At 38.5% G+C, this 13729-nt stretch overlaps 1 protein-coding gene across 1 annotated transcript in view; it reads left to right on the top strand.

Annotated features, from left to right (window-relative positions):
* The first annotated feature begins 357 nt into the window (after positions 1 to 357).
* TADA1 (transcriptional adaptor 1) overlaps positions 358 to 13729 on the top strand; it is a 29425-nt gene continuing 16053 nt past the window's right edge. The window contains exons 1-3 of the mRNA XM_007425140.4: positions 358 to 1137; positions 7314 to 7405; positions 7832 to 7897. Coding sequence (XP_007425202.1) covers positions 1040 to 1137; positions 7314 to 7405; positions 7832 to 7897 — 256 coding nt within the window. The 5' untranslated portion in view covers positions 358 to 1039. The remainder of the gene's footprint in view (positions 1138 to 7313; positions 7406 to 7831; positions 7898 to 13729) is intronic.

The raw sequence follows: 13729 nt of genomic DNA, 5'->3' as shown, positions 1-13729 counted from the left end.
AAGGGGCGGGCCTGGCGGAATTTTCCAGCCTGAGGGTTACTCTTGCAGAGCATCGTGAGCCTTTATAGCTGGCGCCGATGGGTGAAAGTTCACGGCCGGGTTCAATCTACGTCTTTCGATTCTCTGAAGCGAGTCCCCTTATGTTGCACGATGGGGTTTTTTGCAATATTCATACAATTGCAGGCGAACTGGGGAGAAAGGCTGAAAACCTCTAGCTCTTAAAAGATTTTTCTTTTCTTGGTGGAAAGAAAAGAAGCCAGGCAATCGGAAGGGAAAGTAATGGGGGGGGGTTGCAGAAACAACCGAGGCCGCCTGAACCCCGGAAAAGGTCTCTAGTGAGGCAGCCTGGGAATGGTTAAAGGCCGGCGAGGGCGCAGAGCGTGAAAGCAACAGCCTAATCGAGTACGTGTTCCGTCGGAGGTCTGACCATTCAAGAAGTTGTCAGGCTGCAGTTAAAATTGCTATCAATTTAAATTGCTTTGAACCAAACAACTTCCGTTTCCGCCCACAAATAAATGAACCGTGAAAGGGACCAGCGTCATGCTACAGAAGGGGGCGACGGGGTGGCATGGCATCCCCCTTTCTCAAAGTAAATCTTGGGTAAACTGCTCGCTGGCAAGGGTTTCAGATCGCGATGAATGAAGCAGCGTGGAGCAGCTTCTTAGAAAACCTTACTCGTGCACACGCTTCCTGAATTTAGTCCCACTGGCCTCCGCTAGTCTCTCCGCTCTTAAAAAAATCCTGGGGCCGTGTGAGCCGTCAAGCAAAGTTTGTGGCTGCAATCCGATTGATAAAGAGACTGAACGGCCCCCGCGATGAAGTGCTTTTTTCCTCTAAGCAAGTTAGCATCTGATAGGATCTGGTGCATAGTTACTCACACGATCCAATTTTAACTCATTTTGGAGTCAGGCTAAGTCTCTTTCCAATTATGCTGCCGTACGGCCAGGAGCTGCGAAACAAAGAAACAAAATTAAGCGGTGAGAATTGCTATTGAGGTTGATGCAGCCTCGCGGGCAAAAAACTTGGAGCGGGCGGGTGCATGCTGCCAAGAGCTCTGCCTGACATGGCGACTTACGTGAGCGAGCTGGAGGTGGCCAAGAAAAACCTGAGCGAAGCTTTGGGCGAAAATGTGAAGCAGTAAGTGATAATCAGGCTCCTTTCTTTTTTCCCGTCGTTTCTTCGTCACGCCGTTGGCCGTATTTGCAGCAGAGGCCTAGTTGGCCCTGACAAAGCATCGATCTCGATTTTTCTCTGCATTGGGTGTTTTTTAAGCTCGAGCTTAAATGGGTGCCCAGTCAGCCCTCTTCGTGTATAAAATACATAGAGGAAGAGAAAGAATGATCTTACTCATTGTCCTTTCTGAAGAATATATTTCTGTTTTCCGTTTTAATTGTTCTTCAGAACCGAGTGTCCAGGCCTTATTTCAACCTGCTCAGAAATACAAATAGTTTTTTTCCTCAGAAATACTGATCAGGGAGGATGAAAGGTTCTGCTGCTCATTAGGTAGTAGAAACTAGTTATTAAGCTACAGTATCCTACTTTTAATATGCTTTCAGTTATTCAAACCATCACGGCCATAATTTTAATCAGGTTTTGTATAGCCCATCCCAAGTGTTTCACAAATTCTCAGAACAAAATCCTGTGTATCCTTGGAGACTAATGATACACAGTCATGTGCATATGAATTTAAAGGTTTTAAAACAAATGTATCTAGAATTGCTGCCTAAAAATTACTGTGCCAACTAATTCTGTTAGGTAGCAATTCTATATACCCCTGGAAGTAACTCGGCAGTTTACTTCTGAGTAGATGTATGTGGGTCTGTTTTTAAAATATCACAAGTCTCTAGTTTCCTGCAATAAATTAATGCAGGAAATAAATTAATGCAGCTTGATTTTGGGGGCCAGGGCCAAACAAGCCACTGGTTTAGTGTATATATAAAAATAAACAGGCCACCTATTTGTAATAGTAGGCCAATATTAATCCTCCACTTTTTAAGTGACTGGTCCAAGGTCACCCAGCTGGCTTTATGTCCCAGGTAGAACTAGAACTCACGGCCTCCTGGTTTCTAGCCTGGTACTTTAAAAACTACACCAAATTGGCTCTAGATATAAATATGCAAGGAATTAAAATGTAGGTGTAATATTACCTATCACCGTTTAGCAGTCTTAATTCACTTAGTGAATAGATCTGTTTTTTTTACAGTGTCCCAGATAATATAGTATCCTCTTTTCACTACTATAATTATGTGAAAATTGTACCAGAGTGCTATGAGAGGAAAAATTATATATATATAAAATTATATTTATGTATATGTCAAAGGCCAAGATAGGAATATCATTCTGAGCATCCTCCTTATCTGCCCACAAACAGCTAGGGAAATGGGCACTTGGGAGAACCAGTGTGGGGTAAGTGGATAGAAAGTCTGATCCTTTATATATTATCTTTGAGAAATCACAGAATTCCTAGCTTCAGAGAGGGAGAAAAGAAGGATCCAAAAGCTGTAATACAGTCACTCTGACATTGATACCTGGAAAGATTCTAGAGTCTTCTAGAAGATTCTATAAAGAGTCTTCTAGAAGATTTTGTAAAGCAGTTAAAGCTGTAAACTCCTTGAAAAGTGCATTAGCATGGATTTGTGAAGAACACATTTTAAAAGGTTATCTCATATTTTAATTCAGTAATTTTCTTAATAGATCTTGAGGATACTATATATGCAGTAGTTCTCAAGTTACAACCACTCATTCAGCGACCTTCAAAGTTATGATGGTGTTGAATGAGGGGGATTTAAGACCAGTCCACAAAGTTGTGGCTGTTGCAGCATCCCCACAGTCACATGATCGTGATCTGGTCGCTTGGTGCCCGGCTTGCGATGATGATGTCGCTGTGTCACTGCTTCCCACAAGCAAAGTCAATGGGGAAGCAGAAAGTTGGAAGTTGCTCCCACTCCTGACACTTTTTCACCTGCCCATGTTCTGGAGTGCCTGGCCGCAGTGTCCCCCATGGTATCTGTGCACCTGCCCATGGCACACACCTGTGCACCCATCCATGCTCCAGAGCATCTGCCCACGACACTCATGCACCCACTGGCCTGCTTGCCTGGGACTCCTGTCTCTTCCCACTTAATGACCTGCGCAGTCCTGAGATTACGACAGCAACCAGGACTGCAAGGTTGCTATTGCTAAGCAATGTGGTCACGTGACATCATGCTTTACGACTGCATTGCTTAGCGACAGAAATTCTTGTCCCAATTGCCATCATAACCAGAGGATTACCTGTATCTCGGTTTTAACAAAGCATTTAACAAAAAATAAGCAAGCTAGTTAAAGGTAGGCTGGATAGCATGACAATATAATGGGTATATAATTGGCTCAGAAATTGATGAATTCTCATCAAATTAAACTGAGGTATCAGGTAATATGCCATGCGTTCAGTCCTAAATTCTATACTCTTCAACATTTTTTAATGATTTGGAGCTGAGTGATGGAGAGGGGGAAGAATGCTTATCAGATTTGCAATTAACATAAAATGGAATTGGATATCTGAATGTCCTTGAAGACAGGAATAATTTCAAACAATCTTGATAAGTTAGAGAAATGGGTAAGAGTAAAATTTAACAAAAAACAATGACATTTATTTATTTCAGAAACAGCAATCAAATGTAGTACAGGATGGATAATCCCTGGCTTGACAATAATACTTTTGAAAAAGGTCTTGCAATAGAATTTGATTGAAAACTGAATATAAATTGTAATATGGCTGCAAAAAAGTAAATGAAATTTTAGACTGCATCACAGAAATATAATTTCCAAATTATAATAGTTCTGCTTATTTTGCAAGCATTGTATCTAGTTTGGGGCACAACAGTATAAGGATTCAGAGAAATTGGAAAAAGTTTAGAGAAAGACAGTGAAGATGATCATGGAAATAGAAACTAAATACTGCAAATATTAATATTAGTTAATAACTGGTATGCAGCTTTGAGATGTCAGCATCATCTTTTATTTCTAAGACTGCTGTTCAACACCAAATGGTTTCTGTAAATTTTCTTTGAAAATAAACATTACTGGCAGTTGCATCTCACTGAATTCTTTGGAAATAATGCTCACTTGTCCTGAAAAAGAGCAATAGTAACCAAGGGCATTAGGAAGGATTTTGTAACTGGAAAGTTTGAGCAGGGGAGGGGGGATAGGTTGCATTCCAGTCAAGCAGTTATTTGTAACTGCCTTTAAATATATTCTGCCATATCAGTCTGTGATATAGCAGCAAAGGTCTTTTGTCAGAATCAGTGATATGGAGCATGCTGTTCCAGTGCTTTATCATCTGCATTGTTTCCAACCTCTGTTTGAGTATCAGTACTTCTTTTTAGAATCATAGAGTTGGAAGTGACCCAAGAGCTCATCAGGTCCAACCCACGCACACTGCAGTTGTCACTACATCATCCCCAATAGATGACTATCCAGCCTCTGTTTGAAAAGCTCCAGTCAAGGGGAAGAAGCCACTCCATGCAGTAACCTATTCCACTGATTGACAGCTCTTACTGTCAAGATGTTCTTCCTAATGTCTAATCTGTATCTACATCCTTGAAGTTTTATCCCATTAGTTCTAGTCTTACCTTCTGGAGTAAGTCAGAATAAGTTTGAACCCTTGACAATGTGATAGACCTTCAGATATTTGAAGACAGCTATCATGTCCCCCTTAGCCTTCTCTTCTGCAAACTAAACATACCTCAGTTTTTTAACAGTTTCTCATAGGACTTGGTTATCAGCCCTTTGACCATCTTGGTAGTCCTTCTCTGGACTTGCTCCAGTTTATTAATGTTCTTTTTAAACTGGGCTGTGCAAAACTGAATGCAGTACTCCAAGTGGGGCCTGACCAAGGCAGGGTAGAGGAGGATAATTACTTCTCGCGATGTGGACTCTGTGCTCCTCTAGATGCTCTCCAAGATGTTGTTGGCCTTCTTTGCAGCTGCATTACACTGTTGGGACATGTTGACTTTGTGATCCACTAGTACACTCAAGTCCTCTTTAAGTCCTAATGTCCTTGAAGAATCACTTTCCCCTACATGGTCCATATACACAATAATGTTCTAAGATGAGCACCATCTTAGATCATTACCAGAAATCTCCCCTCTGTAGTGGAGGGGGTATACCTTTTTAATGGTTGCCCCCTGGGCTATGAAACTTTTCTTTTTGGGATGCTAACTTGTTGTTTCCCATCTCTGTTTTGTAGAGAGTATTTTGTCTTAGTATCTTAATTGTCAGATTCATTGTATTATTTTGTTGTTATGATGCCTATTCAGTGTTTTAGTGATATTATCATGGTGCAATTAACTTTTATTTTAAATATATTGTCTTTAAATTTGCTGTTGTTTTAGTTGTCTTAATTTTTCTTAACTGCTTTAGACATTGTAGAACACGTCTAAAGCTGTGTTAGTCTATGGCGGTAAAAAATCAAAGAGTCAGAAAAGTTGCTGACAGACTCCTGATTTTTAACTGTCTTAGGTAGCTTATAAATAAAGGGAGTGAAGAAAACTATGTACAGTAGAGGGAAGAGAAAGCAATGTTAGGTAGATGTTGCCAGCAGGCATGGAAGTATTTGTGGGGCAGCTAGATGGTCTTTTAATTATTTTTTGTAAGGCTGGTCTGCATTACAAACCCTAACTGGCTTAATTATCATAACTATTACCCTCTTCCGTGCCCTCTCTGTGAGGGGCTTTGTGTATCTCAACAGAATCTTGGTCAATCCTAGGGTTCCAGCGTAAAAGCCATCAACTTTTTATTAATAGATAGGTTCATCTAAATTGAGATTTTTGCAATTAGAAAAGCATTCACTCATTTTTAAATTGGTACTGCAAGAGAGTCACTAAGATTTCCAAGAAAGTGAACAGCAGGCAGCAGACTAGCCAGAAGTAGGGTTCAGATGACAGTTCAAAATTCACAGAGAAAAATTTTGAAAAGTTTTACTGATGTGAAGATAGGTTGGTGAAATGACATGTTTATGCTTCATTTTAGGGGAATCTGGGCAGTAGCATTCCAAGAAAATCAAGTTCCTTGAATAAAATACTTTATCAGTATTGTTACTCAGTTGTTTGTATGTGAAACTCAAACCTAGATTAATGATAAAATGTGATTTGTGAATTTTTTTGTCATACATGTTGTTTCTTCTGCCGCAGACTTCTCAATCTTCTTTAAAATAAAATTTCTTTCAAAGATACAGGACATTTTTAAAGACAGAATTTGAGCTCCCCCTGTTGGTTATTTAGCTTTACTTTAGCTTTATACTCACATAAGATAACTTCAGGATTCTGAATAGCAAAACAATGTATTGGGAAAATATTCACCCTTAGCTTCATTCTTTACTCAGAAAAAAATCAGTGAAATAGTTCCACTGTTGCCTGAAAATCTTTATGATTTTCCTCACTTTTCTGTCTTGTCCAATAAGCTCATTCTTTTCCTGAGCTGATGTTCAGTCATGGCTAAAAGCAACCTGTTACTGCTAGGGCTGATGACAGGGAAAACAAGCACAAATATGATCCTCGGCATTCTGAAGATGAGGCTTGCTCGCATTCATTTTGGAGTGCATATGCATAGAATACCTTTCTCTACAAGCTCTCCAAATACATAGAGCTAAGCTTCTGAAAAATTCCAGGTTGTGCATGCTCATTTAATACTTGACTTTTTCCATTTTAGGAATAGGCAACAAGAGATTTATTCCCAAGAGTAAAATCATAAAGAACATAATCTGCATTTGGCCTCAGTGAAAAAAGCCTCTCTGTGCAATAAACTCCAGTAAGTTTTTTTGAGCACTGCAACTGGAATACCTTGGGTGATAGTACTTTGTTTCCTTAAGACAAGGTTGGGCAATCTGCACCCTCCAAATGACCTTTATACTGTTTTCTCTGGCTAAGTTTTTACAGCCCTCTCTGGCTAACTGAAGGTGGGAAACAGCTAAAAAGTATAGTGCGAGCACTAAAATAGGTGTATCACCATAAAAAAAAACCCAAAATCTCTAAACCCAAACTTATAATATGTGATGTAGCCCCACCCATATCATTCTCCCCCCCCCCCCATGTTTAGTGCACTCTTGGCCACCAAAAGGTTACCCATCCCTGTCTTAGGGCCAGATGAACTAGAATAGTCACACACAACCTGAAGTCTATTGGTTATGATTGAGATCCTACTTGTTAAATACTGCCTTCCTTGTAATTACATTCTGTGAAACTATGATACTCTCTCATAAAACAGAAAGGAAAATGATAACTTTTAAAAGAATAAATCTATTATTGGTAATTCATTGTTGATATCTTGCACAGGTACTGGGCTAATTTGAAACTATGGTTTAAGCAAAAGATCAGCAAAGAAGAATTTGATCTGGAAGCTCGGAGGCTCCTCACTCAAGACAATGGTATGAAAATAATCTCTGAGTTGCTCAGCTAGTTTTCTGAATTCTTCACTTTCAAATGTATACTATTCTAGAGAATAACTAGAATGCTTTGAAATATACAGCATTTCAATTATATTTAGTTACTAAAAAAAAGTGGACTGTAGGGACAGATGAGGCCATTCTTTTAGTTTTGAAGATTTTATCAGTGCTTGATAATACTTAACTCTTTACAAGAATTAAGAGTGTAAAATTTACCCATGAAGAATTTTTAGAAGATAAAAGCTGAAAATCTTAGGCTGCTTGAATTAGGAGCCTGATATTTAGTTCTGGACTTAGAGAATACCATTATATCTTCTGTGCACATTTATGAAGTTAATGCAAATATATACTTCCTAGTAAGAATTATTGTCATAATCTTAATGCAGACCATGTCTTTGCTTTTGGCAGTCCATTTTCACAATGACTTCTTGTTGGCTATTCTCACACGATGCCAAATCTTGGTTTCTGCACCAGGTAAGCCACTGAAAAAGTCTCTTTTGCATCTGGATTGAGACACCTGAAATGTATGGTAATTCTAGTGTTCATTTCATGCTGTATAAGTATTGGTCCACATTTTAAGAAGTCCATCTGTGCCATTTTAAGATGTTTAGCTTTACTCTATACTGCTTTTTCACTTACGAGAAACTGGTCAGTGTCAGTGTTGATTTTTTTACATTTATTTTGGATTTTAAGATGGAAATGGGAACAAATAGTGCTCTCATTCTCACTTCTAAATTCTGCCCATGTACCCCCCATTACCTTAAAACAGAAATTTCAGACTCTTTTTCAGGTTTGGACAGGGCTCAGGGTGGGAATGGAAGCAGTTTCCATCCTAGAAGTCTCCCACTCTGATTTCCATTCTCAATTCCCCAAAATATAAAGATGGGCCAGAAGAATCTGGCTCTGTCCCTTCTGATAACATGAGCATGTCATTGGAGAGCCTTTTGTGGCCCTCCAGTGGCCCTCAGGCTATGAAAAGACTGAGTTGCAGCCCCCAATTCCTCCAGTGTTGTCACTTCTGGACATTGTGAGTACAGTCACTTAGGAGGGCTACCCATCACATCTGTTGCAATAGCTATTTTCAAATTACTGGCTTGAACTCCTGTTAAAGCAAAAGAACTGAACTGGTTCAAGGATTGAAGCCATAGAGTATATTCATTGTGTCTTGCTTGATGTGGTGAACAAGCTGATTAGTAGGTTCAACAAGGTAAATACAATCTTGTTTCCTTTGATCTCTCAGAAACAAAGTGAAAAGCCCAATAAACATTATGCAGAAACATAATAGCACTTCTACTGATCAGTAGTTAATATAACATCTAAAGTTACAGTCATGTGAAAAAGTAAGTACACCCCATTGAATTTTTTTTACTTTTTCAACATATTTCAACATACAGATATTTGATTTTCATTTCAACAAGATTGGCAGATAAAGGGAATATAATTTAACAAATGTCATACACTATGTATATTTTGTAGTCCGTTATGTAATTTAAATAAACATAAATGCAAATTTTGCATATGGAAAAAATAAGTATACCCCTACATTTATCACTACCTCAAATACCTAAAATTAGAATCAGGTGCACCATATTAGATGCAGATGATTAGAACATGGTTAAAGAAGATCTGGGAGGAACCTGTTTTATTTAAATCTCAGACATTTAGTTTGATTTGCTCTTTGTTTTTGAAGGGTATGGTATTACCATGCCTAGCTCGAAAAAGCTCTCTAAGGTCTTCAGAAAGAAGGTTATAGATGCCTTTGAGTCTGGGAAGGGATTTTAAAAGATTGCCAAACGGTTGGACATCAATTATTCCACTGCCTGGAAGATCATCTACAAGTGGAGAAGATTTCAAGCAACTGCCAACTTGCCCAGGCTGAAAGGAGTCTCTAAGAACCCCAGAATCTCATCACATGACCTACAGGTAGCTCTCGCAACTATTAATGTCAAAATGCATGAGTCTACCATTAGAAAGAAGCAGTGCAAATTAGATCTACATAGGAGGTGTACCAGGAAGAAACCTTTGCTGTCCAGAAAGAATATCAGGGAAAATTTAATGTTTGCTCATGAACACCCAGGCAAAGAGCAGGACTTCTGGAACAGTGTGCTCTGGACAGATGAGGCAAAGTTAGAGTTACCAATAGAGGACAATATATGTAGGTCAGGGTTGAACTGTGGAGTCTTTAGTGCTGTCTCAGCTTGGTTGTTTGATTGCAGGCATTTCATTACCTGACTAGGTAACATCATCAGTGCTAGTGAGTGTGGGGTTTGCTTCCTATTCATATACAGTAGCTTGCCCTGCCCGTGTTGGTGGGGGTGTGGTTTTCTCCTTGGTAGTTCCTTGATTAGAATATTGTTTTCTGCTTGATTATGGAGTCTTTGGTGTTAGAGTTATTTGACAATAGTTCCAGAAGACATGTTTGGCAAAAACCAAAGTCAGCATTTCACTTGAAGAACCTGATACCAGCTGTAAAACATGGTGGTGGAAATGTTATGGTTTGGGGCTGCTTTGCTGCATCAGGGCCTGGGCAGCTCACCATCATAGAATCATCATAATTGAGTGGCTCTGTTCATACATCACATTATTTAACCATGGTGGGCTTATTTATTTATAATTTAAATTTCCAAGGCTGGACACTTATTGATGACTCTGAGAGGCTTACGAGGATTAAAGCAAAAACAATAGATTAAAGCCATTAGTAAAAGACAGCCATACCAGCAGAGGAAACAATTATTAAATATGAACACAGCCTACACCTCTTCCATAGCAGATACCCATTCCATCCTAGTCTATCATTGATTGAATAAACCACAGTTGGTTGTGTTCACACAACACACTAAGCCAAAGTCAAGTCTGTTGTTGAAGAGAGCAGTAGAGAATACAACTGAAGTAAATTAGGTCTTAGGCACACTGTAAAGAGGGTGCCCTAACTAGCGGTATTAACTAGAAAAAAGTTGTTCAGCCAAGTTTCTGATCCATATACAAGGGGGATTTCTTGGCAGGGCCAGGAAGATGACTGGAAGCTGGCCATTTCATTTTATTTTTGTAGTACCATAAATGATAACTGTTAGCAATTCTGAGAATCACTTTCCCATAAGCGCTGTCAACAGAAATCAAAATTAATTGCGTCTTAGAGTGAATTCCATAAGTATTTTCCTTAATATTATTCCTAATGTCTAGTCTAGCTTTTCTGCCCAGTGTCTGTGGTCCAATACTATAGAATTATTTTCTTCTACAAATTCTTCATTGTACCAGTGGATGCTAGCGGATAGTGGAAAGTGGACCTTGCAAGATGGCAATGACCCTCAACATTCTGGTAAATCCACCAAGGAAAAAAAGAAATGGAAGGTTCTGGAATGGCCAAGTTAAAGCCTGGATCCAAATCCCATTGAGTTTCTGTGGGGTGATTTGAAATGGGCTGTGCACGCAAGAAACCCCTCAAACATCACACAGCTGAAAAAATTCTGCATGGAGGAGTGGGAAAAAATTCCTCCCAGTCAATGTCAGAGACTGGTAGACAGTTACAAGAAAGGGCTACTTGAGGTTATTTCTGCCAAACGGAGCAAAACCAGTTATTAGAGCCAAGGGTGTATTTATTTTTTCCATGGAAGGAAATGGCATACCTGTTTATTTTTATTGAATAAATGATTGAAAATTAATTTTCATAGTTTTTGTTCAATTAATTATATTTATATACTGTTTGAATGAAGATAAAATACTGATATGTCCACATATATTAAAAAGAAAAAAAATTGCATGGGGTGTACTTACTTTTTCACATGATTGTATATAAGTCCCCACTTCAGGGGAAGTGGTCTTGAGGCCTCTAGCATGAGACCCAGACCAAATTTTAAAAAATCACAAGACTCGCTAGTATGAGGACATATAGAAAAAAGGAAGGCGTACCTGCATAGTTTCTACATAATAACACTGCCAGCTTGACAGAGTCCCTTGAAATTGCTTTGTCAGTTACTAGTGTAGCTGACACACCCATATTAGCTCTAGGTGGAAGGTAACAGTGGGCATACCGTACCAAAGTGACATTGCCCAACCCATGCTACACCTTCTTTTGTACACAACTAAAGCAGGCTGCCTGGATTAGGGTTTTTTGCCTCTTGTATCACAGGCACGTGTAATCCAGGGTCAGAAGCTTCCATGTAGAACATTGAGATGATATGATTCCCATAGAAAGAGTTTCAGTGTGGTGCTAATGATTTGATGCAGATAATGTTCATATAGTTGCGCACAACATACTAATCTTGGTGTCTGTATGTGGTGAACAGATACTTTGCAGGAGATGCATAGGGACCTCAGAGCAATGCATTTAGGAACAAGAAAAGCAGTTCTTATTCCTGAGAATTTGCAATACAGCCTCCACAAAGCAAAGCTTAATTATCCAGTTATCCTAGGAAAATTATTTGTTTATTTAGAATGTTTATGTCCTCTTAGAGCAAAACCCTTCCCAATATGACTTCTAGTAATCAGCTTAAATGTAAATAACAATAAACTTCAAAATAATAAACCTTATGTTAAAAATCAACAACAGGTAAAAGTTAGCTATAACCCTAAAACAGAAATGCTGTAACTAGAAGCATTTTAGAAGCATACCAAAATAAAAAGATATATCCAGGTTGCAGTTCAGAACCAACATAAGAAAATACATAGTTTTGAGAAACCCAAAGAGACTTTGATAAGCCCAGTAGCCAGATTAACGAAAGGATAATGTTGCAAATAATATCTTATCTTAGGTCTCTGAAGGTATCATAAAATAGCTAGCAGGTAAGAAGGTCAAATACTTCATTTTAAGGTTGTCTTACAAAGAATGACCATGAGGAATATTCAGAATATTCCTAAAGAATATAATACTATATATGATCTGGGAGGAGCTATATAAAAACTGGGAGGAAAAAAGCATTTTCAAAAATGTTCTGGCAAACTTGAAAAGTAGTAATTTAGAAGAGATTGGGTAAGTTAGCTTAGTCCTATACTAGTCACAGTAACTTATGGATTTGGATCTTCATCTGCAGCCCCTTCTCACAAATGTCAGATGAACCCCTGGTCATGCTAAAGTTGCCAGCCTGCTGTAGAGTATGTGCAGAATTGTATAATTATTCAGAGCCAGTTTTGCTGTATTGATTAAGATATTGGCATAGGACTGAAAGGACCCAGAGTCAAATCCATCCTCAGCCAAAGGAGCTCACTGTGGCCCAGTCACTCTCTTTCAGCGCACCTACCTCACAGGTTTGGTGGGGAGAAAAATTGAAAAAAGGAATGTTTTGTATGCTGCCCTGAGATCATGGGGGAAAGGCAGGATATAAGTCATCAGTCATGAAAACCTGAGAAGCCTCTTATGAATGAATGAAAATATTTTAAAGCAAAGCAACTCAATATTATATTTAATTTTTTAAAAAACTAAAAGGGCCAGAAGTATTCATATACTGAGTTTGGTTTGCCTAAAGAGCCAACCATATAAATCTTTATGCTTTCCTAGGATAATCTCCTGATAAACAGACCTCTGACTTGTGTTATATTATTCTAATATTTTGATTAGAATTGTGATAATTTATTGTGTTAAAACTAATGCGAAATAATATATTGGATTATTTCCCATAGAAGAGTATAATAGTGATGGAGAATGAGGTATCTAGTGATTCTGAAATAAAACTGTTATTCATGTATCATTCCTTTATTGTTAAACTTTGCTGTTCATTTTTGGTGAAAAGGCATGTAACATAAATTTCCTACGTCTGCCACACATCTAACTGTGTGGTTCTTTTCACGGGCTGCTAAACACCTAAGTTTGTGTCCTGAATGGCTAATTAATTAATTAGTATCTTCTGGAATAAGGAAACAGTTGATGTCTAGGATTTTCTTTTGACTCCAGTGGGTGCTGTTTCAATTTGGTATAACAATTTGTGAGATTCTCTCAGTGGGAAAAGCATTAAAGTTGCCTGAGGAAGCATGGATTTCTCTACTTATACTAGCCACCTAATCATCAATCTTATCCCTTGGCAGTGTGCAGTTTTTGTTCCAGTGTGGTTCACAATGGACAGCTCACTATTTCTCCAGTAGGAAAATTTGATACAACCTATAAAGAATAGACTGCAGACAGACAGTATACTTCACCCTTAAAAGGAGACCCCCCCAAAAAAAATAAATGTAATTTTTTTCAAAAATGAAAATTAAGCTATTGGATCTGAGAGGGTGAATATGGTTTTTGGGTATGAATAGCATTATTTTGCCCTAGAAATACAGATAAACTGTTGTAATTGTGGCTCGGTTGTAATTACCTGGAGTAAATGATGT

Source organism: Python bivittatus, unplaced genomic scaffold (assembly GCF_059951505.1).
Source record: "Python bivittatus isolate LINGU-HERP-01145 unplaced genomic scaffold, Pbiv_v1 ctg000700_np1212, whole genome shotgun sequence".
In the NCBI taxonomy this organism is placed as follows: domain Eukaryota; kingdom Metazoa; phylum Chordata; class Lepidosauria; order Squamata; family Pythonidae; genus Python; species Python bivittatus.
This window is presented reverse-complemented; position numbering and strand designations above follow the sequence as displayed.